Raw genomic sequence first — 27,884 nt, 5'->3', positions numbered from 1 at the left:
TGTACGTCATATACTGCGTTTCATTCGTGCTCGGAAAGTAGAACTTTCGGCGTTCGTGAACGCTTCAGGGAAGCTCCAGGACGGAAGTTTGTCACCAACATTGAGCTCGCGCCCTCAGTCCTGTCTCCTACTGTCAGTGACAGTGTCACCAGAGGATGTGAGTAAAGAATATGTAGAATAGTACAAGAAATTATCCTACACACTGTCCTCAACTTTTAACGTCTGGATCAGACCGAGGTAGTCTGATTTCCGAGGTACATGGAACGCAGCATTGGTTTTGTTTCCGGGTGTGTGGAGTCACAGCGCTCACGTTTCGATCATGATATTCTGAAGCTGAACACCAGATGAGTTTTGCATCTTCGAGCCGAAGACCAGTTCTCCCAGACTACGGCGCGGTTCCCATGGTGACAGGAGCAGGACTCGTCCAGGAGGCTGCAGCAACGGGAAGCCCGCGTGCTTTTGTTCCAGTAAGAACAGAGCCATGCAATGATAAAGATTCTGCTGCTTTAGGGAATCCTGCTGCAGATCCGTTCGGTTCTGTGTGTGAGGTTCAGAGAAGGTCTAGCCAGAACTAGAACAATACATATTATTTTTACTATTATTATTATTGTTGTTGTTGTTATTGTTATCATTTAGAACTACAGTTTTATACATAACCAGCAAAGAGGCCCAACCAAGTACTAAGTCCAGATGCTGGTCAGAACATGAACTTACTGCTCTGATGTCAAATCCTGGTTTCCAGACAAACTGAAGGTTTGGTTTTCTTTCATCGTAAGACAGACAACATCGTCCAAATCTACGGAAATAAGTAAATTAATAAATCTTTATTTATAGTTGGGAACCACGCCATCGCAGGAAGTTCATCACCCTGTCTCATTCTCAGCAGGTAAATAAAGCAGGTTTTAGTCTGATTCTTACTCTGCCTTTCTCCTCCAGGCTCAGATCTTCTCCAGACCAAGATGAAGAACCGAGGCGGAGGCTGGCTGGACTCTCGACTTAAACAAAGAGTGAAGCAGGTCCGAGTCGTGAAATGTGTCACTCAGATCAGTCACAGAAAGGACAGAAAGTCGACCCGTCCAATTCAGAAAGTCCCCACACAAAACCTCAACTAGAAGCACATGAGGAAAAAAAAGGATGCAGAAAGGAGCTGGACCTGGAATTCCTTTCCTGTTAAGTGAAAGGAAAACACGCTCTGAGTGGCTCAGTCCACTCTACCAGAGTAGAGCGGAAACCCATTCAGGCACACGTAGAACATCCAAACCTCTCACAGTCGGTACCAGAAACACCAGGACTAGAACTTCAAGAGTAAGAACAGTGGGTGGACTGACGCTCTGCTCACAAGTTAGGGATGTGAACAGTAATAACAGATTCTACAGCCGGACCACACAGGGGTATCTAAAGCTCCTGTTTGAAAAGCAGATGTTTTGTGGCATTTGTTGTTTTAGTTTTAGTGAAATGTTCTGGATTTCTCCAGACAAACTGGAGTCCTAGAGGGTCAGAGTCCTTTTATAACTTCTATATGTGTCCTATGTCCTACGTGTGGGAATTCAAAGTGAACTGAATCACTAGTACGCAGTCCAGCTCTACTGTTGAGCTAATACTGGAGCCAAGGTTGCTGCGGCAGGCAGACATCTAAAAGTTGCAGGACGAGTCTACCTGATAGTCCAGTACAGGTTTCCCCCAGAAAACTTGCTAAGCCTGGAGGCTTGGTGGTAGGCCAGTCATTCACCCAGCAGCCTGTTGTGTTTTTGAGTTAAAACATGCTTAAAGTTGACAGGAAATTTGAAAATATCACTTGATAATGATGTGTTATTGAAAGATTGGAAGATTAATGCCTGAAAACCAACAACAAAGTCTTAAAAAATGCAAACATTTTAAAAGTACTTAAATAAATAAGTAATGCTTAGCCTGGTGGGGGCACAAGTAAAGTCTGCTGGTCTGCCAGGCTTATAATACACTGGGGGAAACGCTGCAGCACACTCGGTTCGATTGGGGACAAAAATTGTGACGTTTGCTACATTTTCAGCTGGTGTGGTTCGCAATCACATCGCCAAACAATCCAATCTAATTGGAAAATGAGTTCCTCTCTTCACCTGCGGTGGCACTGCACCAAGAACTACTGAATGAAGTAACACAAAAACCTCTGTAGAAGACACTGAGTGCAACTTCCGTGTTCACAAAATGTAAACAAAAATGGAGTAGCGTCACATTTTAGCAGTTGTAGGATTTCTTGTTTGTTCCTGGTGAAAGACCATGAGCCATTTCTCCCGGTAGTGCTAGACTCATTTGTTTGTTTTGGCTCCATTTACCCAAAATGCCCCAGTGTTGTAGTTCACTTGCTGATTTGGAGCGATCTCTGGTTCGCTAGGCGTTCTCATATGCATTCGAACAGCCCCAGAGTTCACTTCAACTTATCCGAGACCTAGGAGAAGCACATGAGAAAGCCATGCAGTTCTCCTCACTGTCAGTTGACCTGTGTGTTTTCAGTACCTGGCCTCCAGCAGCAGTGAATATGTTGACCTGGTAGAGATGGCCCTGGACCTTCAAAAACAGTACAGGTGAGAATGCTCAGCTAATCTGATCTGAACTCTTCATAATTTAGCTAAACTTGGACTACTATTGTTTTATTTAACAGTAATGATGACTTTTACAGTTGATAAGCTCAGTCCCATCAGAGCTGAAGACCTTTGCCTGCGCTGCCTCAGAACGGGCCTGTGCATGTTAGAACCGTAGTTTCTGAGCTACCTGCTGGACCTGGACTGGTCAGCAGCTGAAACTGTTTGATTCTGCTTTTAGAGTGGAGTATGGCAGAAGGAACAGGACGGCGTTCAGGATCCAGGTGGAAAAAGGTAGAAGGAAAAACCACATCGACGTGGTTTCCAGACTGATTATCCTAAAGCTCCGATTTAACAGCAGAATTATGAACTGATCACAGTTCATAATTCACAAAGTCTCAAGATGAAGAGCTGTGTTTCCTCCTGTCCACATGCCTGTTGAAGTGTACGATGCAGTGAAAGAGGACTCGGACCTGAACGACCTGGAGAGCAAACACCTGGCTAAGAGAGCCAGGAGCAGCTGCAACGAAACTGGGTAGCTGCACATCTCGCACATCAGTTTCTTCTCTAATTATTTTGTACACATCAGTAAAAAAAAAGCCAAAAAGCAAGATTACACACACAAGAAAACATGTTTTGCAACATGAATCAGTCATTTTAGCTCATCAGACCTGTCCAAGAAGGATTAGTAAGAGTCATGAAACAGAACTACCTTTGAATACCTGAGACTTCCTCTAGAAATGCTTAAAACTGCATATTTGAATTGTTCAAATGCCAACTACGTATATCTTGATATACATTAATACACACAGTGGAAACAGTCTTGGTTCTACAGCAGACGCTAGCATCTACTGTCATCCTTGTCCCCTGCTTTTGGGGGTACAGCCAATCAGCAGTAAGGAAAATGAATGGTGCTCCCGGATAGGCTGCTGTGCAGAGTAGCATGGTTCATAGGTAGTTCAGGTTCCCAAACTGCATTTCTGTAGAATATTTGAGAAGAAATCCTCAAATAGCCGTCAATGCAAACTGGCTGTGGACACTGATTGTGTTGCCATTGTCCTGATTTTGAATTGACTCAGTAAAAATGTTGGTATCCTCAACTAAAGGTTAGGGCCACAAATTTAGAATTGTATTTTTTTGGATCAGAATCTAGAAAGTTAGGGAAGGACTGGCTTAGACAATGTGTTCCTAAGCAATAGTAGATGTTAGGAGATTGTTATCTGCACCCAACGCAGGCCTTGTAAAATGTTCCCACTGTGGTTATAGTGTGCTGGGATTAGTTCTGGACTTACTGGGAAAATTCTCTGACTTCAGACTAAGTTTATTCCTGCCTGTGTGTTTGCAGGGACGGCAGCAGCTCAGACGAGTCGTCAGGAAACGATCAGCAGGTTCTGGGCAACACGGTAATACGTTGCTGAGAAGGTTTGAACACATAATCAGCTGTCCTGGCCAAGTTTGTGTCTATATTTACTAGACCAGCTCATCCAGCGGACCTTCCGTATGAGAGTGGAGCTCATCTGCTCCTACCGGACTTCAGGGATGGATAAAATCACCTGTAGGGAGGCGCTAGCAGGGTTACCTGGAAATTCACTCATCAGAGTGATGAGCCAACTTCACTCCAGTTCAACTGTAGCCAACTTCCTGTCTCCAGTTCTGTAAAGCTTTAACTTGTTGATACCGATTTGAACCGAGTCTGATATCTTTGATGCAGGAAGTGGTTAGAACTGCCTTCCTGTCATGGCAAATTATTATTTCTCTACCTTTTGAGCAGAGGCAACATCACAACACATATGTGTGAAAGCAGTAAAACTGGGTTTTATCATTTCATATCATAGACAATCTGATTTACAGTTAGCATTTCAAAAACCGTTTAGCCTCTTATATTGGCGGTTAGCAAAGCTAGCACTACTAAATCAGCCATCTCTGGTAGTAATTCTCAGAGAACTTCAAAACTTACATTAACCCTAAGATTTCCTAAAGGCTAGTGCCAACATTTCCAAAGGTATACATGTTTAAGTCTCTGAATGTTAAACTAGATCAGCCTTATTATGGTGCACTCACTTACACTCAGTTAATTTATGTCCCGCCTGCTGTCATCCCAGGAGTCTTTGAGGCAGACGGATCTAATTCCCGTCTCTAATCAGTCCAGTCATTCATTACTTTGTCTAGACTCCATCATCCTTCTTATCCAAGTGTTTCCCACAGTCTCTTGTTTAAACATGGAGTCGGATGTTCTTGTGTTTTCATCTGCAGCCCAACAGCTCTGTCACGGCCCTGTACCATAAGTTCCCTCCGGCAGCCAGCAGGACCAACCCAGCTCCAGATGAAGGGACCCTGGTTTCCCCCGGAGGCTGGTTCATCGATAAGGGCCGAGGCCCCGCCACCAAGCCTGTCTTCATCGACCTCAGTAAAGACGAGTCAGTCGATACGGAATCTAACGTAAGTGAGAGCAGACGCCCTGAGGGATCCCCTGGAGGCCTGGGGACCCAAGGTGCTCAGGGTCAATCAGTCAGTTGTTTGTAGGGAGAACAAATCAGACTGCTGTAGATCAAACAGAGACCAACATCATCAACAAACACTGAGAGCAGGTGACGAAACATCAGGATGTACTGAGAAGCAGACCAGGATCATTTCTGAATGAAAGGAGTTTTATTTAATTCATTATTTGAGCTTTAAATAATGTTATGATGTTATTCCCTCATCCAAAACTGGGGTGTTATTTTGACTTTTTTGTGAATGTTTGAGAAACACTTTAATATCCATGGCAACCATTCAGCTGTGCAAAACCTTCTCCGTTCCTCCTCACAGCTTCCACCTCACAGAGCAGCCCTCCCCCACTCGGCTCCTGCAGACTAGCCAGCAGCAATTAGCTAACACCTGGTGGAACTGCGCACCAGCTGAGCTCATAATACGAGCTACTTCTGAGTGAAACACTGGTTAAAACGTTAAGGGTTAATAGAGGAGCCATGTTGTGATGACTTCCTGAAGGCGGGGTTTCAGAAAGCAGAGCAACAGAGGCCCAATCCTCATCTGGATCCCGGTTCTTAATGGGGGGATCTGGGTGGAGGTCATGTCATGGAACACTTGAGGTTCCAGGTTGGATTCCACACTAACAGGAAACTTGATTCTGAAACACACCTGTGGCCGATGCAGGGATGCTTTGGGTGGGCGGGTGATGGTAAAGAAGGTAAAGAAGGCTCTGAGAAGGTAAAGAAGTGGGATGGATTCTTGAAGCTGGACTCAGACGGTCCTGCTTTAATGCAGCTGCTGCTCCACCTCAGGACCTGCTCTCCTGCTCCACTCAGAGCAGACACTCCACCCCTCCATACTGAGCAAGCAGTGTGTGTTAGATTGACCTCCCGCTGTGTTCATGTCCCCGGCAGAGAGGCGCGTCCCACCTGGAGCCGGAGACGAGTCAGAAGAAGTCAAAGAAAAGGGCAAAGAGCTCGGCCGAGTATCGCAGCGCGGACAAGAAAGGTACGAGCTAACCTGGCTGACGGTGGCAGCATGATGCTTCTCACCCAGCTACAACATTTACACACTTATTTTATGAAGTGTGTCAATACTTCAGAGTTGATCTTGGGATGTGTGGCTTGTTTTGTTAGATGTAAATGTTTATTTCTTTTTCATTTCTCAGCCAAGTCCAAGTCTCCAGAGCTGCAGTTCCCCTCTCTGAGGTTTGAGGATGTGGGCGGGAATGAGGAGATCCTGACGGTCAGTACACCACTACTCCTCTCCCCTCCTTCAGCAGGGCTTCTGCTCTCCTTGACCTCATCATGGCTGTCATGTTGTACTGCAGGAGGTGTGCAAGCTGCTGGTCCATATGCGCCACCCTGAGGTGTACCAGCATCTGGGGATGGTTCCTCCCAGAGGCTTCCTCCTGCATGGGCCCCCCGGCTGTGGAAAGACCCTGCTGGCCCAGGCTGTGGCTGGAGTGAGCTCAGCACCGGATGCGTTGTTAGAGCGTCACCTTCCTCAAATAGTTGCCTAGGTCACATGTGTCAAACTCAAGGTCAAATCTGGTCCACTGTAGCTTCTTATGTGGCCCTCAGGACTCCAAATTACATCAATAAGTCTCTCCAGTTTTCCACAAATCTGCAAAATTCATACAAAATAAAGAGCGTCCCACTTTTCTTTTTTTTTTTAACTGCAAAATTTTCTCATAATTGGTCAAAGACATTGGGTTTAAAATCACACTTGACATCATACATTAGCGCAAATATTGTGAACATTCCTTGGAAATATTTCTAAATTAGTATCACAAAATTGTTGATATTGATTGCAAAAAGAAAAAAAAATCAAATCCTGGAGGGACAACGTTTTATTCATATTTTAACAGTTTAATGGGTTTTATCAATACATTTTGGCACAACCGGCCCTTTAAGAACATTCAGATTTTTGATGTGGCTCAAAATGAAAGTTTGAGTTGAGTTTGACACCTCATGTTTTTGCCAAAAGTAATTTACTTTGGCGAAACATGACCGAGGCTGTTATTTTGGGAAGGTGACCATAGACACGTCGAATGTTATTGTTTACATCCAGGAATTTTCTGCTTGAGCACAATGCTGGAGGGAAAAAAGACTATTCTTTTACTTGCTATTCATAGCCGCGCTGCTGCGGTAGAACAACTCCGTTAACAAAATGAGACTTGTTAGTATTATGAATTCAGCGCGGTGCGTCACAGCAAAGGGAAAAACAACGCAGAAAAAATGTTGAAGAATAACTCAGAACCACTGGTGTTCTTTTCTCTTTCTTTCTGCGTTGACTATGCTACACGCAGACTTGTTGCCATAGCAACTGACAACAACGCCGCTGATTTATCGGGAATCAACACCAAAAAAACACTCAAACGTTTCCCTCACAAAGAACAGAACAGTCAGTCCGTTGCAGTTTTATGTTTTCAGGCTTGATGTTTATTTTGCGATTATTATTATTACCGTAATAAGTGGTGGTACGAACACACTGGTGGTAGATCAGCTCATTTAAACGCCTACTGACTGTTCCAGGAGCTGCAGATCCCCATGCTGAAGGTGTCCGCTCCAGAGTTGGTGTCCGGCATCTCCGGAGAGTCGGAGCAGAAGCTGAGGGAGCTGTTCGACATGGCTGCGGTCAGTCCGCTGCAGGAACTGCACGCCTGGTGACCTCTGACCTACACTCACTCACTCACTCACTGCCTTCCTCTGCAGACCTCCAGTCCATGCATCATGTTCATAGATGAGATAGACGCCATCACGCCTAAAAGAGAGGTGGCTTCTAAAGACATGGAGCGGAGGATCGTAGCCCAACTGCTGACCTGCATGGACGGTAGGATGCTGGCTTCCTTCTGTAAATGAAGCGCCGGTTCAGAACGACGTCGTAAACGTACTGAAAAATATTTATTTGTTAACTCTGCACTGGAGCAGTACACCTAAATATACCAGTGGCTTCATAAGCTTCGGTCAAACATGTAAAAACAACATTAATTTGTAAAGTCAGCACAATTAGGAGTATTAACAGCCAATGTAAAATAAATAATAAAGAAACCGAAACCGACAAATACAACAGGTTAACTAACTTGGTCAAATGTATAACACTAAACTCCTACAAACTTTCTTTCAAACGGTTCAGAAAGTGAAACTAGAAATTTTAAATATGTAAAATAAATAATAAAATATGATTTTGCTCAGAGCACAAAGCCTAGAATTATACTAAATAGATGTGTTCCTATGGTTCTGGCACATTGTCTAGAATTACTTTCAATATCAGGACTGATTTTATATATTGATATCGGAACGGTGCATCTCTACGTTAATCCCAAACAAGCTTTATTTATTTATTGTAGTTGTTTTGTCTCTAATTTGAAAGTGCTCCGACAGGAAAGTAGGTAAAGAGACAGGGAAGACATGCGGCAAAGGTCACCAGGCCGGGAATCGAACCTGTGACAGCTGCGTTGAGGACTAAGCATTCTTATGTGGGTTGTGCTTAACCACTGCGCCACCACAGCGCCCCAAATCTCACACAAGCTTACTGGACCTCTATGGGATTCAGTGTCAGTTCATGGTAGGGGTTGAACGACTACATATTTTTTAAGGTCGACTACATCATGATAATAGTCGAGTCGATGTCGACTAGTCGCGGTGACGTCATAGTGACGTAAGCGCAAAAACCCTTCACAACTACTTGGAGGCTTTATTAGCTATTTTCACGGCAAATATTGACCCCCCCCCCCTCCCACACACACACACACACACACACACACTCTCCCCTTCTCCTGCTTTTACTAAGTCTATTATGGAGATTCTTCGTGAGCAGCTGGGAAAAGTTTGTTGCACAAAGTCGGGTCTGACTTTTTTTTTCTAAACACCGGCTGATGCTGATGATCTCTGGATAGTTACTATAGGAGTCAAATTATCACACTGACTACATGGTGCTTTTGGAACATCACAAGCCAAACTTGTTATGAACGGATCCCGTTTGGTTACAGCTGAATTCAACGAAACCACCTGCTTCTCCTCCGCCCGATGCGCGGCAGGAAGCTCTGCTGACTCAGCAGATTGAACGATTTAAGATATTTTCTAGTCAACGTCAACATGATAAAAGTCGAGTCGATGTCGAGTTGACTAGTCGTTGTGACGTCATAGCAACGCAAGACGCAAAGCTTTGGAGTAACGTACAGGCTTTATTACCCGTTTTCACGGAAAAATACGGCATTTACACAGAACAGCAACAAGTGAAACAACAAAACATCGGGATAGTTTATGATAAATAATAAGTTGCTGGGAAACCAACATTCAAAAGGAAACGCACATCTTTTAGATGGCATGTAAAAACAATAAAAAGAGGTGGCACGGGGGCGAGGGGGGTAAATAAAGTTCACTCGCTGTCAGTATTCTCTAAGAGTTGTTGGGGTTTTTTCTTGGTTGACATGTAGGAAAACAAGGGCATCAACATGAGCCGGATGAAGGCTTGCCCGCTTCCTCGTAATGGTATTCCCAGCGAGAGAGAAAATCCTCTCGCTGGGAGTGCTGGTTGCCGGAACAGCTAAATATTTTTAATATTTAAATATTTTAAATTTTTTCGTGACAAAGACACTCGCGAGCCGGCTAAGTGACATCCTTAGCGGGAAGGGGGCGAGTTTTAGACGGCTCCTGTTTTATAGTGGACTGCAGCTGCAACTCCATCTCCTTTTAAAAACACTGTAAAACCACAAATATGCATCCATCTACATATCATTTAAACTAATGTATTAACTTATTTTTCTTGTGTCTTGTGACGTATACTGTGCTGTCAGATCAGCACAGGCTGTCACCACCGGCAATCACATGACTGCGACTAGTCGACATGAAATGTAAAAACTCGTGAGACGTCCTAGAGTCGACTAGTCGACTAGTCGACTAATTGGTTCAACCCCTAGTTCATGGCAGTTCTAGGACCGAGACCAGCGCTCCTCATGCTGCGGCTCCGGAGCCAAATGCGGCTCTTAAAATCTTTGACTAAAAAATTATATTCTACCAACTAATACTTTTAAATATAGTTCTAAAAATAAATGCAGGGTTTTAATAGTTTTTTACTCTCGTCATAGTATAATTGTATTTCATTTCTACAATGCAGCTGGCTCTCTAATGAATGATTAGATTTGTTATGCTGACATAACATCAGGCCAGTATAGGATCAGCAGGTTGGTCTGTTATCTGAGGTCAGGTGAGGGTCCTAATAGAGTTTGGGACAGGCATCCTGTGTACGCTCCCTGAAGGTTAAAGTTAGAGAGCTCCAGAATCCTGCAGACCACCAGGTTTTTGAGTTGCAAAATGCTTCAAATTGACAGAAAATTTCAAAATGCCTCTAGGTAATTATGTGTTATTGGAAGACGTTATTAACTGTATCTAAACACCAACTATAAAGTCTTTAAAAAAAGCCAAACAGTAAAAAAAATTAAAAATCTAAACTAAATAAGCCGGTGTATTGTAGGTCTACCAGGGCCTATGATACACTGTGGAAAACCTTCATGCTTTCTGTTCCCTTCCTTCCTCTAGACCTCAACAGCCTGACAGTGACGGCTCAGGTTCTGGTGATCGGCGCCACCAACAGACCCGACTCATTGGACCCGGCCCTGCGGAGAGCCGGACGCTTCGACAGAGAGATCTGCCTGGGGATCCCCGACGAGGCTGCTCGGCTCGGGTAACAACAACCTGGCAACCAAGAGACGGACTGGCAGCCGATTGGTCGATCTCCTTCATGGTGGTGTGATGCGCCCTGGGCTGTTTCTTTTTTTTTTTTTGCTCTTCCAGGATCCTCAAGACGCTGTGCAGGAAGCTGACGCTGCCGGACGGCTTCGACTACCAGCAGCTGGCTCGGCTGACGCCGGGCTACGTGGGCGCCGACCTCATGGCTCTGTGCCGGGAGGCCGCCATGGCCGCGGTGAACCGGGTTCTGCTGGAAACCAGGCCGGCGCATCCCGGTCCGCCACAGAACTCTGCTGCAGAACCGTCAGGAAGCACGGAGCCTGAGGCTGGAGGGGAAGAGCAGCAGGTAGAGGTAGGGCTGTCACAATGAGCAAGAAATCAGTTAATCACACGATAAGTTAGAACAAGCTCAACAATTTTCTTTTGTATCATTTATTGTTTTGTATTTTTTGTCTCTCTATTTCTACCAAAAACGGGATATTTAAAATTTTCTTTTAGAATGTGTTCTTATATTATTATGCCATTATCTTTCTTGAAAATGGTCTTAAAGCAACAATTTAAAAATGTAGTAAATTTGCAATTAATTTGCCGTTTTTTCAGACAAATAAAATCTTCTTAAAATATGTGTATGTATTTATGCAGGCCTGTCACAAGAACAAATTTTAACAAAGTTATTTCGATAAACCATAATCTTGTTTTGAGACCATTTTCAAGTAATATAATGGTAAATAATGCAAGAACACATTCTTAAAGATCAATAAATTTAATTTCTAATGAACATTCAACACTGGAGCTGGAAGACATTTTATTATCCATAATAAATAAACAAATCAACAGAAACACCAAATCAAAGGAATGATGAAGTCTGGTTTAGACCAACTTAAAACACTGAAAACTTTTGTCGTCCAGTTTTTGGTAGAATGAAAAATAAAAACAATAAATCATGCAAATGGAAATTATTGAGATCGTTTTAATTTATCATGCATTCATATGATTTATTTCTTATTGTGACAGGACAAAGTATTTTTCTTTTATTAACAAGTTTTTTGGGTTTTTTTAATCCCCAAAAAGTTGTAAACAACATCTACCTGTCATTTAAAGCAGCAGCTGTGCAAAACCCTGGTTATATTTTGAATTGAGTTATTTACAGATTCTGTTTCTACAACAATTGGAGTTCTTTATTGAAACATTGTCTATATTTATTACAGAAACAACAAAAGTCTTAAGAAATGAATGGGGCCCTTGACTGCCCTCAATCTGACATTTTTGTCCTCAATGACATAAAGTTTGAGGTTGTGCGCTAACAGCAGCTTGTGCCCTCCAGCCGGGGGAACTGGATCGGCTCCTGGACCTGCTGAGGGCCACGGAGACGCTGACGGAGCAGCAGCTGGCCGGCCTGTCCATCCTCATGTCCGACTTCCAGGATGCGCTGGTCCGGGTCCAGCCCTCGGCCAAGAGGGAGGGCTTTGCCACGGTGCCGGACGTCACCTGGGAGAACGTTGGAGCGCTGCAGAACATCAGGGAGGAGCTGACCATGGCCATACTGGTAAAATGCAACCGGACCAGTACAGAGCCCTATGAGCTGCTGCAGTTTGTCGTCCTCTAAGAGTGTTATGGTTCAGCTTAAAGTCCAAAAAAAGCAAACTGTGGTAAATTGTATAAAATACAGATATTGGGATCATAAAAGAGGTCAAAGTGACAGAACTTTGCTCATAAACTTTTTAGCAAGAACTCAAACTGAGACAGAGAGGAAACTGATCAGCCCAACAGCTAAAAACATAACTGAACCTAGTAACAATACAAAGACCCCCCATGATCCTAAGTGGTTGTTGGACCCAGTCTGCCGGTTGTTCTGACCCGTTGGTTCTGACCCGTTGGTTTTGCTGTGTCCTGCAGGCTCCGGTCCGCTCCCCAGAGCAGTTCAGGGCTCTGGGCCTCAGCGCTCCGTCTGGGGTTTTGCTGGCTGGACCCCCAGGCTGTGGGAAGACCCTGCTGGCCAAGGTTGGTAGTACGAGTCCTGCCATGTTTGACGTGTGTGAAGCTGTTTGGTGAGGTCATTTCCTCTTCCTGTTCTCTCTCTCTCTCTCTCGGCAGGCTGTGGCCAACGAGTCAGGCCTCAACTTCATCTCAGTGAAAGGTCCAGAGCTGCTCAACATGGTCAGTGTTGGACTCAGAGGAGCATGATGCTGCACTGTTACTATGACAACCAGCTGTTGTAGATAGGAAAAAAATGGAAGAGTACGTTTCTGCCAAAAACGCAGATTAATCTCAGAGATTTTCTGGAAAATTTTGAGTTTTAGCCTTTTTTTTTACATTTCAAACTCCCAAGTCTTTATTATTAGAAAATTTCTCAAAATTTCAAGGTTTTTTTCTAGCACATTTTCAATTTTCAGAACTCAGAAATTTCACCGTTTTTTCTAGAATATTTCTGAGTTTTTTGGTGAAAATTTACTCCTCCTGTTTTTTTCCATCTACAATTGTCCTAGTACACCGTTGTATCTTGATGACTTTTCTGAGCAGAATCTTTTTTTCTTGTGCCATGTCTGACAAATGTGAAGTGGGTCTCAGGAGGAGTTCTTGTTCCGGACTAAAATTTCCGGACCAAGACATTTTGCTCCGGAAAAGAACTAAAAGAACTTTGTTCTCATTGTCACTTCAAACAAATAAAGGTTTCTGCAAGCTTTCTACAGAGTTTCTTTTACAAACGTTCTACTTTCTTTCCTGTAGAGTTTGTAGAAACAGCGCCCCCCTCTGGCACATTCTAGAGCCCTCCATTTGGAAGATGATCTTTTTTCTCTTTACATCCTCATCCGACCTAGCTTTTTACCCACCTTGCAATTTATGTAACAGATGTAGGTATCCCCCCCACACACCCCTTTCCCCAGTCATATGTTGCTGACCTCTGACCCCGTGGTGTGTGCAGTACGTGGGGGAGAGCGAACGGGCCGTGCGACAGGTCTTCCAGAGAGGACGCAACTCGGCTCCTTGCGTCATCTTCTTCGATGAGATCGACGCTCTGTGTCCTCGCCGGTCGGGCCACGAGGTGAGGAAGAGGAGCTGACTCAGCACCTTATCATCATCATCTTCATCATCTCTGCAGCTGGGAGGAAACTGAATCATTTGGTTTCTTACCTGAAAATGTAAAAATGTAGTCTGCTGCCTGAACCGTGACTTCTCAGCAGGAGTCAGTGGTTATGTCTCATGAATGCTACGCTAGCAGATAGCCATTCAGAGTTTCACTCTGTCAGCAAACAGCTTTAGAAGCCTGTTGATGTTGCACGTGTACGATCTGTTCTCTGTTGCCGTGTTGCTGACGGACGTTGCCTCTGTTCAGTCAGGAGCCAGTGTGCGGGTCGTTAACCAGCTGCTGACGGAAATGGATGGCCTGGAGACACGGAGACAGGTCTTCATCATGGCTGCCACCAACAGGCCGGGTACGCTGCTCCTAGCCCCTCCATCACTGGTCCAGGTCGGCCTCAGGCCCTAGTGCTGTAGGAGGAGGTTCAAGTGGATAATCTTCTAGTATCACCATCTGTACTGTTCATACAGTATGCAGAGGTCAAGAGTTATGACCCAGTGACATTACGTCATCTCATGTTACACCATGCAGACCTTCAGTCTGCACTGATGAAGATTCACTCGTTCATTGGCTACTGGAGGGCGCTCTGACTGCATACAGAACAAAGAGCTTTACACCAAGGTTATTACAGTTAACAAATGAAATTGAGGAAACATTTTCATGAACTGAAACAAGTAAAAACGGTAATTAATGGGGAAAAACTAGAACCAACCTGATCTGTATTGTGCATTTATGAGGCTCAAACACACTGAAATTATAGATGTAATATCCTTCGCTTTTTGTGTCTATGAATCTGTTTATTAGCCTTTTGAACTGAAATGAAATAGATTTTGTTTCAGCCCACACCAGCAGTTTACGTCAGCTCTCTGCAAATGACGGCGCTCCTCCCGGCGCCACGCATGCTGGTCAGTTGAGTTTTACGCCGTCTACCTTCAGCTCTACGTCAGAGTTGTCTTGCAGATCTAAGTGTTTGTGCATTTCTCTATGGAGACTTAATCCTACCAGACTTTAATGGGAGCAATGAAGTCAATGATATCTGAAATCTTAGAATGAAAGTCATCTACCAACTCATCTGCATCACTACAGGATGAGGGCGAGGAAGAAGAGGAGATTTGATTAAATGTTTCTGCTGTGTTGTCTGTGAGGGAACGTTTTGTGATAGTAGCTGTCTGTCCAAGTGGGTTAAAGGATAAAGAACTTTCAAAGATAACAGCGAAGTGATCTGACAATGCGACATCAGTTACAGAGACATTGGAAATATTCACACCCTTACTGATAACCAGGTCCAGTGTGTGTCCTTGAGTGTGTGTTGCTTGTTTGACATGTTGAGTCAGACAAAAAATTCTCTAATATATTAAGCTGTTTAATTTCCCCTCTGTTTTGAGGGTTGTCAACATGGATGTTGAAATCACCGACAATTACTAAACAGTCATAATCAATGCGTCTAGGAGACGGAATCGGATTAAAATCAGTAAAGAAATTTTCCACGTATGTTTGAATTTTGTATAAAGTTAATGTCAGAGTTCGTTTGTGGCCTTTTACCTCAATTCCAAGATACTCAAAAGAGGTGAAGTGACCCAAAGAGATTTTACTACAATATATGGTATTCTTAAATATTGAAGCCTTTTTTATGTTTTCTATTCTCACTTAAATAAAATGTAGATATGAGGCGCTGATTTGATTAGTACTGTCGATTCCTTATTGTCATTCAACCATGTTTGTGTCAGGAACAGCAATATAACATCAATATTATGCTCAGTGATGAAGTCGTTAATTAATAGAGCTTTAGCACAGAGAGATCTGGTTTTTAAAAGGGCCAGTTTGACTGAGTTGGTGGCCGACAGTTCATGAGTCTGAGGTTTGAATTAAGACCGCTGTATTTTGTGTTTCTGTGTTTTCTTGTGGTGATCTGGACAGTTAATGTCCTGTTTTGCAGTGCCGGGGGGGGGGGGCAGATGCATTCTGGCTGAGTGGAAGACATGTAAAGATAATATCTGGACCCCGGCCTCAGACCTCAGAGATGCAGAGTGGTGGATCCTCTGGGAAGTCAGAGGCAGGCGGCGTAAATGAAGTGAGGTCTGCTACGTGAGCGCTAAGAAGAGACATGCCGAGTGGAACAAGTTAATTCATTCCATTCATAAATTTGAGTAACTTGGGTCGAGAAGACATTTGCTCCTACTTATTTTGTGACCGCAGTGAATGAGCCGGGGAGCAGAGAAGGAGAAGTAGGAGAGGAACCAGTCGCTCCGTCTCCAGTTGATGTTTTGTCAGTTTGTTTTGGGATAATTTGTTCCTGATACGCAGAGGGTTCCGTCCTAATCAGACGTCATCGAGCCGGTTCTAATGAAGCGGGGATCACGTTGTTGTTCTTGTTGATAAAATGAAAAAGGTTTGCAGCGAGTAGCTTTATCCCATGTTTATTAAGATAGCATCCGCATCCTCCAAAGAGGTGAAAGCCTTTTGTCAAAAGATCCCGAGGTCATCAATGAGGGTCACTGAGATGGCAGATTGTGCTTTAATCAGCCATTTGTTTGTCATGTTCAGCCTGGAGTGTGTTGGATTGTTTGGAGGCGGCAAGCTTACGTGATGCTGCTTCATCCCTTTACACACACATTGAACACACCATACCAACATAGGTAGGTCATAAGCGATCCACATGCCTCATAGATGTGACAGGGCTTGATGTTCCACAAAATGAACTTCATTTCTTCAGACTGAGGCCCACATAGCGCAGGTTGTTAGTGTGTCTGAGCTTCAGCCTGGGCCTCAGCTGGAGGAAGTAGGTAGGAAGATGTTAAGCAATGTTCATTTCCTGCTGTTTTGACCTCCAAACCGTGTTTTTATTTTTATTTTTTCCAGATATCATCGACCCGGCCATCCTGAGGCCAGGGCGTCTAGATAAAACCTTATATGTTGGGCTCCCGTGTGCGGCAGATCGTCACGCCATCCTGCTCACCGTCACTAAGGTAAATCTGACTACCAGGAGATGCAGAGCGTCTCCAAGACGACTGATGGCCAGCTGACTTGGTTTAGTTGCTGGAAGACATTTGTTTAAAATAAAACATTTAAGTGGGAAATAAACAAAAAACCCAGAAACCTGCAGTAGGATCCCACACCATGTCTGTTAAAGTGTTCACAATATGTCAGATCAAAACTATAACCTTTAATGTTTTAGAGCATGATGGAAAGAACACATTTTCTATTGTTCAGTTTTTCTGCAAACTAGATTCTAGATACTGTTGGACCGCTGGGGTCTAGAACCCTTCACCACTAAACTACAGACTATTGTTGTCATGGAGATTTGCATCAGAATGTTTGGTTCTCTGAGGTTCCTCAGCTGTTTTCTGCCTGACCACTGGTACGGTCTGCTGCAGGGTGGCACCAGGCCTCAGCTGGAGCCGGACGTCTGTCTGGAGGAGGTTGCCTTTGACGAACGCTGCAACTCCTTTTCGTAAGTTCCTGCTGCGTGAAGCACCGGCCTTCCTGTTCCGGCTGTCAGTCCATCAGAAGATTCGTTCAGCTCTCGTTTTCCTGGAAACATCACAGATACGACACACAATTCTGTTCTCTAGACAACTAGATTCATCACTTTGTAACTTGATGGGGTATTTTTAAATTTTTTTATTTATTTTAAAGTTAAAATAAATGTGAATTTATGGGATTAGTTTATAACTTCCCATTCATAAACCAGGCTCAGACCTAGGTTTAACCTCTGACCCAAGCTTAAGGGTCAAGGGTTCAAAAGAAACAATTTTTTTCATTTAAATACATTTTTTAACACAAAACAAAAAACACCAGAAATAATGATGTGACTTTATCCAAAGTGTTGAGTTCAAGGTGATGTGGTTCAGGTGTCACTGTTGTTGTCCTGGCTCATGTGTGGCTTTTCTCCAGGTACTTCGCTTTCATATGTGTGTGTGTGTGTGTGTGTGTGTTGCAGTGGAGCTGACCTGACGGCGTTGGTGAGGGAAGCATCTGTAAATGCCCTGAAGGCCTACATGAAGTCTCAGCACCATGGTAACCGCTCAGCTCCTCTGTGTGCAGCTGATCACGGTTGTACTGCAAAAACACTAAATAGTCTAGTTTCTACTGCAAATATCTCAGAACTAACTTATGAGCAACGTTTGAGTAAGATATAGAAGCTTGTTTTAAATAAAAGTTCCACTGGCAGATTATTTCACTTCTGGCAAATGTTTTTTTTTTATTCATCCATATTAAAAACCACTTGTCAATAACTTACGAAAATTATTGACTTAGACAATCTTGCTGAAAAGCTACTTGCAAGTTAGTTTTGTCTTATTTGAAGTGCACCAGGATATTTGCATTAGAAACCAGACTAAAAATATTTAGTAGTTTTTTTTTGTTTTTTTTGTTGAGTTAGAAATATAGAGTTGGTACCTAAAAAGCAGAAATATCCTCTGATCATTTCTTTTTCTTATTTATAAGTACAAGATGTATGCCTGCCGACTTAAAAACAGTTGGGAAAGCAAACCTGTCAGTATATCAGTTCATACATGTGTATTATTTAGGACATGAGGGCATAAATAGGCTGATTGATACAACTCTACAAAATCTGGCCAATTTGGGAAAATTTAGTGATTTTTTTTTTTTTGCAGTGTATTTATTATAAGTTGTATGAATCTGATCCTTTATGCACACTTTCGTGGAATTCCGGTTTAGTATCTAAGAGGTCTTGTTTAATTACCACGTACTTTGCTCTGGTTGGTGCTGGTCTGTTTCTACAGATTTGTCTGGAAAGCCTCCGTTTCTTTAAACCGTGACGGAGGCTCATCCTAAAACGACCCGTTCTTGTTTGAAGTCGTTGTGTTGCTGCGGCGTTCTGTCTCTGAGCTCCTGTTTCCCCTCCGCCCGCAGCTCACACGCATCCTGCCGGCTGCGCAGCTGCCCTCAGGGTCAGCAGACAGAACTTTGAGGACGCCTTCAAGACCGTCCGACCGTCTGTGTCCAGAAAGGTGAGACAGTAACGTCTGGGTGATTGCTGCTGGGTTGGGACATCACTCTGCTGCAGCTGTCTGGAAACCGGTGGAAAATGTTTTGGATCAACAGATAGATGATTACAGAGTTGTTGACATCTGAATTATTTTTTTTATTCAGACTAATTAAAATATTAAATTGAAAAAGATTCAGCTGAATGTTGCAGTCTGGATTTTTACTCAGCATTCTAAACTTGAACCTTTTTTTATTATTATTTATTTAAATCCCAAAATGAAACAGGCTGGTCTGTTGAATGTTGTCCGTTCACTACTCGTACTTACCTCACACAACCACGTCCTGATGGCGGCTGTGTGTTGTCTTTGCAGGACCAGCTGATGTATGAACAGCTCCGAGAGTCCCTCAGCAGATGACCAACGAACCGCAGGCAGATGTCACAATTATGTATTTGCATATCTTTGTGGAAGTATTATTATACACATCCTTTTTTGTTGTTTTTTAATAAAATGTGTGACAAACTTCTCCACTGTGGCTTCATTTTATTAGATTATTAATCAAAGTCATGTTGCATGATTGTATTCCATTATATTTAGGGCGCAAAGCACCCTAAATATAAATTCCATTTTTAAAAAAATGAAAACTAATTGGTCACCATGGATACATTTGTCTTATTTTTGTATCTAGTTGAGTTGATCTTGAGTAATTGTTTTAATATTCACAGTAAGTGATGTCGGCCCACTGAAGTTTTTTTATCTTCTCTCGTCATTTCACCTGCATGTAACAAATATGGGTCATTAATGGATCTTCTCTTCTTATACCATGAAAAAAATTTTACTTTTTCATTGTTAAGGAGAGTTAGCAGAGACAGTTTGGTTTAAATATTTAGTATGTTACTCTACACAGTTTGGTCACGATATGTGATAACCGCTGTCATATTCTCCCCATCTGTATTCGATAAGTCGCAATATTAGTGGTAAGATGTTACTTTTCATTCTTTTGCTTTAGGCCAGTGGCGTCCAGAGTCGGTCCTGGAGGGCCGACATCCTGCATGTTTCAATTCTCTCTGGTTTGACGCACCTGGATCCAATGACGGCTCATTAGAGGCCTAAGAAGAACATTGACCTGGTGAAATGGTTGTTGCTGCCACCAGGGAGGAACTAAAACATGCAGGATGCCGGGTGAAACTATTTTCCTGTTCCTCTTGGCTGAATACTTTTAAGTGTCCACCCTGTTCCAGATGACTGCAGGATGTGGTGATGATGAAAAAAACTAAACAATTTGAAACTGAGAAGACATTTCCAGTGTATGAAAATCAGTAAATAAGTTTTTATTGCCTTGAGTTAAAAATCACAATACTGAACATGAAATCAATAAACTGAGCAAGCAGAGCACCGATGGCAATAAGATCAGACTTCATGTTCGCTGAGTCACAGCTTGCTTTGAACAGAAAGCACAGAATGATTTCCTTTAATTTCAGGAGGAGGATTAGAATGAGGTGGTAAACTTTTCTGATGATGAATATTGGGAGAAAGAAGCTGCACTCTGGAAAAGGGTAGAAATCTGACAGCAGCATATTGCAGCAGCCTCAGTTCATTTGCACAGAACCCACCCATAACGATGCTCTGTGCTTCACATCCATGACTTAGAATGTAGCAGTTCAGGGTGGAGGACATCTGAAGGTCACGCTGCACCCTGCAGCAGACTGGGCAGTGAGGGTCTTCCAGCAGAGATGCAGCTATCGCCTGTCAGCATCTCTAGACATGAGACAAGTCAGAGTTCTGAAAGCTCCACTCCGTTATCACTGGAACATCCACAACCCCTGTAGCGCGTGCCAACTTTCAGGAACTTTAGTGCATGGGTAGCCCCATAAATACTTGCGTTGTCGTGGAGACACGTTGACCTTTGTTAAATAAGCGTGGACAGTTGCATCATTGAGGCCTTGAGAGTGTTTGTGGCAAAGGTTAGCGTGGGTTAGTTAATCTGAGCAGTAAAACCAAGATGGCGGACAGATTCAGATTTTCGGCATGAGAAGCCTCCATCTGCAACATTACTGAGAATATTTACAATCAACTTCAGCACAATACAGCTGAATCTGTTCAAATTGTCTAATAATTGACTTTCATTTAAATTTTCTTTTTTTAACTTCCACCAGGCCACTGGTGACTTTCAGAGGTGGGGTTGTGTGAAACAGACCGACACAGAAACACAAAGAGTTTTCACTCACTGATTGACTAAAATGAAACGTGTCCATGTTGCTGCTGCACACAGCTGCAGCTACGCCCGAGGGCCACTAGCCAGGCGGTGCTAAGCTCCGTCCGATTCTGGCAGAATCCCAGAAGAAAAAAAAAAGAGAGAAGGAAAAAAAAAACAGAGAAAAAAGTTCTGCTGGGGTGGAAATATTGAGCGCCGGCATATCAGAGAACCCAGAAAGAAAAGCCAGGAGGTCAAAAGGTCGGCCAATTTGTAGAGACGCGTCGCAAAGTTTAAAGTTTAAACCAGCTCACACATGGTTGGAATTTAGCTCAACACATCTGCTTTATGTTTTTGTTTTTTTTTTTTTTTTTTTTACAAATGTAGTTTAAGATTTGCAGTTTAATCCACCTTACTGACCCACATCAGATTCAAAACTAACTGCACATACATTAACCCTATAAACCTCCGCCCCATACTTTGTATGCACTACGGAAATCACCATAGCAACCATTGGTCCTCATATTATTCCACTGCAGCTGCAATATTAGAGCCAATATAACTGCAGCAAAGCTGTTACGACGAATCAGAAATGAAACCGACAGGAAAGCTTCAAAACCGAGCTTACAAAAACCGAAGTCATTTTATTTTAACATACAATGTTACTATGGCAACCATTTAATCTCCAAGTTAATCAGAACAAAAAAACAACAACAACAAAAGAAAACACTGACCAGCTCAGATACTAATGATTTATAAGTACTCAACACAACCCCAACTCCAAAAACATCTGATGGGCTTGAAGTGTAACAGAAATATAATTATATCGCAACAAGTAAAAATCTCAGTAGCATCTTTTTATCCTCAACTCAAGGCCTTTTTGTGCAAAAACACAGAAGTAAATCTGCCTGTGTTGGACTGAGCTGAATGGAAGCAGGAAGCGGTGGAGAAATGTGAGAAGGCCTCGGTCATGTGGATCCTGCAGCTTCGGTCACTCCTGTTTGACCTCTCCCTTTAGCTTCCTCTTGATCCGGGAGTACGGGCTCAGCGTGTCGTCCGTGATGAAGTCGTACAGGACCCTCACCCAGGACGTGTACTGTGGCAGGTCGTCGTAGTACTCTGGAGCTATCCTCTTCACCTAGAAGGCAGTCGGAGAGTCGGGTTAAAACAGAAATGTTGCCATGAGGCAGCCGTTTCATTTCTTCGTCAGACCGAGCCGTTTCATATCATTTCATATTTTACGTTATTCAGTTGTCAGGCTGATTGCCGATTTCTTAGAGCTGCACAAATCAGCCCAGATTTCCTTCATTTTGGAAGATGGGTGATTGGTCGATACTTGTATGTGACACCAATCTTATCCAACTCTTCCAAGATCTAAAATAATAAACCTATCACTGTCCTCTCTTTGACTGTTGGCCCCGCCCACCAGGTCATATCTGCATGTTTGCAGTTAGCAAAAGTCACCCTACTGTTGATAACTCAGCGACTTTCTTGCTGTACTTAGTAGCATTTCAGCCCAAAAAAAAAAGAAAAATCAGTTTGATCCAAAAATCAGAATCAGCAAGTCAGGCTTTTTTTTCTTTTCTTTTTCTATTTGTTTTTTATTGCCCTGCAAGGGGTCTTTTTATGGGCTCTAGTGTCCCTTTCTCAAAGTAGGCTGATAGGAAAGGGGGAAGGAAGGGGGGGGAAGACATGCGGCAAACGTCGTCGGGTCCAGGAGTCCAACCCGCGACAGCCGCGTCGAGGCCACGTTGCCTCCGAATGTGGGTCGCGCTAACCCCTCCGCCACCACGGTACGCCAAGTCAGGCTTTTTAAATAGCAGTAATAAGTCAGGGAGCACTGATTGCAAATTTCTGGCTGATCACTGATTACCAATCTTTAAAAAACCTCACTTGCTAATTCCGATTTTGGCCAATACTTTCTTTTTGTCTGAATTGTTGATACATGTAGCAGGAAAGTTGCTGAGTTGGCAACAGTGGGGTGATAATGGTCAGCTGTGAACATGCAGACATGACCTGGTGGACGGGGCTAACAGTCAAACCTCTCTCTCTCTCTTATCAGAGCAATGGAGGACAGTGGAAGGTTTTTAGACCTTTGACAAGGCAGATAAGATCGGCTTCACCTGTAGGCATCGGCCGATCAGCAATCTCCTAAAATGAATGAAATCGGGGCCGATTAATCGGTGCATTCCTAATAAATATGAATAGTTCATGTAACATCTAAAATACATTATGAATGAAAAGGAGCAGAAAGAAGTATAAATTCATACAGATATTCCACTCAGACGATTGTTGTAGCGATGTACTGACCAAAGGAAGTCTTCGCCCTGGGATGCTGGGGAAGTCGTGGTGCTCGTTGTGGTAGCCCACGTTGAAGGTGAGGAGGTTGAGGCAGCCGTAGTATGAGTATGTTTCATGGCCCTTGAGGAACATGTAGTGCTCAGCGATGAAGTGGCCAGAGATGGGGTGCAAGCCCATCCCCAGCATGGAGCCGGCCAGCATGTAGACCACGGGCTTGGCCCCCCACGTCCAGTACAGCAGGACGTCGAAGCAGAGCTGCACGGCCACATTGGTCAGCTCCAGCTGGCTGACCGGTTTGGGGTTGATGCAGAGTGGCCGCACGGCGTAGAACAGCGGCTGCAGGATGATCCAGACGAACTTGCGGAGGCGGGTGCAGAAGAACCAGCCTTCAAAGTCGGTGGGGATGTCCACATCGATGCCGTCGCCGCCCAGGTAGCGATGGTGGTCCAGGTGGTAGCGCTTGAAGGAGGCCGAGTACGGCAAGCCGATGGGCAGGTTGGCGAACATGGCGAAATAGCGGTTCCACATGGCTTTGTTGTTCCCGAAGGCGGTGTTGTGCGAGATCTCGTGAATGGCCAGGGTCATGGAGTGGTTGATGCAGCTGCCGAACGCGTACGTCCAAAACAGAACCCACTTCCAGTCCAAGTCTTTGACCAGGTAGAACGCTAAGAATTGGATCCCCACCATCATGCACACAATCCACTTCAGCCTCTGGTCTGGACCCATCAAGGACTTGATTTCTGGATATTTAGCTGAAGGACAAAAAAAACCCAAAAGTGTGAGTGCAAAGACTAGGCCTGTTGTAACAAACTTTGCTGGACAAGAAATTGTCCCAGAATTTCATTTAATAATAATAATAATAATAATAATAATAATACAAGAACACATTCTCAAAGATCAATAAACTTTCACTTTCTAATGAACATTTAACACTGGAACTGGAAGATATCTTAAATATCCAAAACAATAAATAAAATGAACAATGAAGTCTTTAGAAACAAAATTATCCCTCGAAAGCGGGCTTGTTGAGACCAAAACCCCAGACTGAAGACTTTTGTCATCCAGTTTTTGATAGAAAAAGAGATAAAAGTACAATAAATCATACAAATTATGGAGCTTGCTCTAATTTATCATCTAATTAATTAATGTATTATTTATTCTGACAGGCCTAGTTACAAACACCTATCTGTATGCCATAATAATATCAGCCATATTGTATTCTCTCACTAACATGGTTCTTGGAACCCACAGCCAGGCTCTAGAATAAAGCCTACAAACCTCCTAACATTGGATTCTACGTGACAGCATGTGAATCTGACCGGTGCACATGAGATGAGAAATTCTGTAATAAACTGAATACATGTGAAACAAATAACTTGTTGCTGAAACCGCCCATGGACATCCAACTCTGAGGAAATCTGTGGACATGCCTCGACTTCTGCCCCATCCATTGTCTTCCAGGCCTGCCTGTGGACATAACATCTGTGGAGCAGAGCCAGATGTCATGGCCTGCCTTGGCCAGTGGCTCGGCCCGACAGCTGGACTACTTTTGTCTATGTATGGAAGGACAGCTGTCGTATAGCAACCGGGTGGACGTGCAAATGTTAGAAATCCCCAAACTTTACATACATTCAAATGACCTCATCTCCCATTTGAGCCCGTGAAACATGACTGAAATTAGCCTCATACATTTATGCTGCGGTGCTGATGTTTCTCTGCCCGGTGAAAATGTTACTTTAGGGAGTGGTGCGCTGACGTCCTGTAGCGGAACACAGCAGTAAAGGCAGATTTATTCCTGCGCGACGGCCTTTAAATAAACCAGCGCTGGTGAACTGCTGGGTTTGTAGGACATACAGGACGTGAAGCTGGCAGCAGATAAGGGGGGGCGGCGGGGGGCTGTGCCTCTTTCAAAAGGGCGTCAACCGTTAACCACCGTAAAAATCCAACTGAGTTCAGTTAGCTTAAATCGGAGGACACGGGACCGTTAGCTTTCCTTATCTGCGACGGCAATCAGAACTGTCAAACTACAAGCGTAGCGTGTCACACAGATACACAGTATAACCCAACATATATTTATAACACTATTAAACTAAGTTTAAGTCATTCTAAGTTTACTTTTTGTCATCTGGAAAGTAGCTAACGCACAAGCTAGCTCACCCAGAATTTCTTTTCTTCTGTCCGCGTGCGGCTGGTCCGTGTAGACCCACTCGTAGTCCTCACGGCCCACTCGGTTCCCCATCTTCTCTACCGCTGCCTGCAGCTGCTCACCGACAACTTTGATGAAAGTCAGAAGATTGTGATTAACTGGGAGCGTCGGAGCGTGCTTCTCTCCGATAGCCCTGCGCCAGTCTGAGGCCCCTCCTCCCTCCGGGGACTCGCTACGTAACTTGTTGCTTTTCTGTTACCTAACATGGATTCTTTGTGCGGTTTAAGTGTCTAGAAGAAAATGTAACTGTGAGGAGCCGCGAGAGTGGAGTTCATATTAGGTGCCAATGAACTTTGCTTGGTGTCATATAGAAGTAAAACTAGTTACATAAACGTCAGAAGCAGGAACTATCCGCAGCACCGTGGCCTCGACGTCTTGGATATTTGAACGTTCTAAAACATGCCTTTATTGTCCGGACCTGTTGTAGTTCTTCTGGAGTCATACAACAATATCGTTGGGTAGTTGCTAACTTCAGGAAGTTAAGTGCCAGTGATGTCTTGCCATGTCTTAACACGCTTTTCTTCACACCTTCAGCCTTTTCTACAGTTGCTAAATGATGGGACCTTTTACATTATATATGATCCTACTCAGCTTCTCACGAAAGATGAGCTACGGTAGCTTCCGAGTGACGGTGATAAGTGCCAGTTTGGGGAAGGCCGAGGGTGGCTGGGGGAGGGGGTGCTTGCTCCCCGAAGTGGCAGCTTAGGCAAACGGTATGGTGGGTCAGGTGGGTCAGGTTGCCTCACTGTGTCATTTGCAAATATGTTTTACAAAGAAGGAAAATTAACTATTCTTTCTGTTTCACATGTCACATTGTATATTTGATTCAGGCAGCTAACTGGACATGGCACAACTTACATAGGTTTATTCAACCAATAAGAATAAAAGTTCCTTTATTTCAGTAACACTAAATGACCTCAAGCTATTCGTTGTCGATTAGTGTGTGGAATGTAACGTGGAATGTAACGCCAACTTTTTTCTGAAAAATTCACCTATTCACTTTTTTCTTTTAGTACAGCATATCTAAAATATTCTAATGAAAACGCAGCTTGGTAATATGAAATACCTGGGCACAGTGCTACTTAACGCTCTTGGCTCACCTGCCATGAGTGTTCAGCAGCCACTCTTGGCAGCTGAACAGGGTGGCTGCTGAACAGAACAGCCCATCCAGGAATGCCATTCATTTTCCTTGCCGCTGATTCACTGAACTCCTAAAAGAGAAGATAAGGGAGACTGTAATGCTAAGACTCTGTGTATCAAGGCATATTAAGGTATATTTTGTGTTTAGGGTATTGAAATAGGCACATGTGTTTTTAGAGGGGGTCTGAAGTATTTGCATATTTTTAGCTATTCATAGACAGCTGTGGTCCATAACACCCATGAATAACAGGTATATGAAATAAATCCACAGTTTTGAACCTTTATTTGTGTTATGATAAATTTCTTCTTCCAGCAAAAATTAAAACATGACATTTAAGATAAGAATATTACATTACACCAATAAAAAAAACATGCAATTTTAATACAGAAATATATTAATACTCTGCAAGGCTTAAACAAGGTCATATATAACATCCATGTCAGTCCCAGGACACAATAACCTGATAATGAAACAGCATATCTTCTTATTTTTTCTCTGTTCTACAAATGATGTTTGCTACAGTTATGCTAATTTACTATTTGTAATGAACCTCCTCTGTACTTCTCCTTCTCTGTTCACTAAACTTCTCTAGATTATTTAAATCTCAACACAGCTGCAATTTTGAAAAGCTTATTCCTGGTTTCCCAGGTACATAAAAGATCTGAAGCGTCACCAGAAGTAAACATTATTCAAATGTAAAGGTTGTAAATCTGGAGAAGTCTGTTCACCCTGAAGAACGCAGTCAAAACAGAAGCAAGTGTGCTGCTGCAAAATTAATAGTATGTCTTTTGTTTGCAGACATGGCAAAGTATCATATGACATTCTGTCTTTCTGTGTGTGTGTGTGTGTGTGTGTGTGGGCTTTGGAGACTGAAGTTTCATGTTACAGATAACCAGCACACATACCTGCACACAGAGTGAAAAGGGGCCTATTCAGCAGATACTGTAGATGAAAAACAGCTCCAGAACTTTCTTTACCTGAACCATATGACTAAATGTGATACTTACTGTCATTCAACAATCACCTGGATCTATGACTACCTCACAAACAGGCCACAGTTTGTGAGACTGAAGGACTGAGTGTCTAACCAGGTGGTCAGCAACACAGGAGCACAGCAGGGGACTGTACTCTCATTCCTTTTCACTTTCTACACTTCAGACTTTCATGCACAAGTCTGACTTCTGTCCTCTCCAGAAATACTCAAATGACTCTGCAGTTATTGGGTCTAGAAGAGATGGACAAGAGGCTGAGTAAAGAGAGCCGGTGGACCGTTTTGTGGCATGGTGTGGGAACAGTC

The 27,884-nt window shown here is 43.4% G+C and overlaps 2 protein-coding genes across 3 annotated transcripts; one reads left to right on the top strand and one right to left on the bottom strand.

Annotated features, from left to right (window-relative positions):
• The first annotated feature begins 265 nt into the window (after nucleotides 1–265).
• Nucleotides 266–19,271, top strand: nvl (nuclear VCP-like). 2 transcript variants are annotated; one of them, XM_023327759.1, is made up of 24 exons: nucleotides 266–467; nucleotides 937–1,016; nucleotides 2,488–2,558; nucleotides 2,797–2,849; nucleotides 3,000–3,090; nucleotides 3,901–3,958; nucleotides 4,809–4,994; nucleotides 5,939–6,032; nucleotides 6,193–6,269; nucleotides 6,355–6,489; nucleotides 7,562–7,663; nucleotides 7,742–7,859; nucleotides 10,568–10,712; nucleotides 10,823–11,063; nucleotides 12,042–12,263; nucleotides 12,614–12,718; nucleotides 12,812–12,874; nucleotides 13,641–13,760; nucleotides 14,052–14,151; nucleotides 16,656–16,762; nucleotides 17,171–17,247; nucleotides 17,737–17,813; nucleotides 18,672–18,769; nucleotides 19,118–19,271. In XM_023327759.1, the coding sequence occupies exons 2-24, from the start codon at nucleotides 960–962 to the stop codon at nucleotides 19,160–19,162; spliced, it is 2,442 nt and encodes an 813-aa protein (XP_023183527.1). In that variant the 5' UTR covers nucleotides 266–467; nucleotides 937–959; the 3' UTR covers nucleotides 19,163–19,271. The 2 variants fall into 2 exon arrangements, with proteins under 2 accessions (XP_023183527.1, XP_005812156.1); XM_005812099.2 differs by having other exon boundaries at nucleotides 10,823–11,069.
• Nucleotides 19,272–20,051: 780 nt separating this feature from the next.
• On the bottom strand, nucleotides 20,052–25,632 carry degs1 (delta 4-desaturase, sphingolipid 1). The gene is made up of 3 exons (XM_005812087.2): nucleotides 25,398–25,632; nucleotides 23,250–23,992; nucleotides 20,052–22,077 (listed from the first exon to the last, which is right to left on the bottom strand). Exons 1-3 carry the CDS (start codon nucleotides 25,477–25,479, stop codon nucleotides 21,931–21,933), a joined length of 972 nt encoding a protein of 323 aa, XP_005812144.2. The 5' UTR covers nucleotides 25,480–25,632; the 3' UTR covers nucleotides 20,052–21,930.
• Nucleotides 25,633–27,884: the final 2,252 nt, after the last annotated feature.

Source organism: Xiphophorus maculatus, chromosome 22, assembly GCF_002775205.1.
Source record: "Xiphophorus maculatus strain JP 163 A chromosome 22, X_maculatus-5.0-male, whole genome shotgun sequence".
Classification (NCBI taxonomy): Eukaryota; Metazoa; Chordata; class Actinopteri; order Cyprinodontiformes; family Poeciliidae; genus Xiphophorus; species Xiphophorus maculatus.
This window is presented reverse-complemented; position numbering and strand designations above follow the sequence as displayed.

What these genes read in the sequence shown, in the direction of transcription:
- degs1 (XM_005812087.2), bottom strand. Translation starts at nt 25,479, where the DNA reads ATGGGGAACCGAGTGGGCCGTGAGGACTACGAGTGGGTCTACACGGAC. An exon ending in CAGAAGAAAAGAAATTCTGG is followed by an intron (nt 23,993 to 25,397) that starts GTGAGCTAGCTT and finishes TTTGTCCTTCAG; the next exon opens with CTAAATATCCAGAAATCAAG. An exon ending in CAGGGCGAAGACTTCCTTTG is followed by an intron (nt 22,078 to 23,249) that starts GTCAGTACATCG and finishes ACTGCCTTCTAG; the next exon opens with GTGAAGAGGATAGCTCCAGA.
- nvl (XM_005812099.2), top strand. Translation starts at nt 960, where the DNA reads ATGAAGAACCGAGGCGGAGGCTGGCTGGACTCTCGACTTAAACAAAGA. An exon ending in GTCCAGAGCTGCTCAACATG is followed by an intron (nt 12,875 to 13,640) that starts GTCAGTGTTGGA and finishes TGGTGTGTGCAG; the next exon opens with TACGTGGGGGAGAGCGAACG. An exon ending in GGCTGCCACCAACAGGCCGG is followed by an intron (nt 14,152 to 16,655) that starts GTACGCTGCTCC and finishes TATTTTTTCCAG; the next exon opens with ATATCATCGACCCGGCCATC.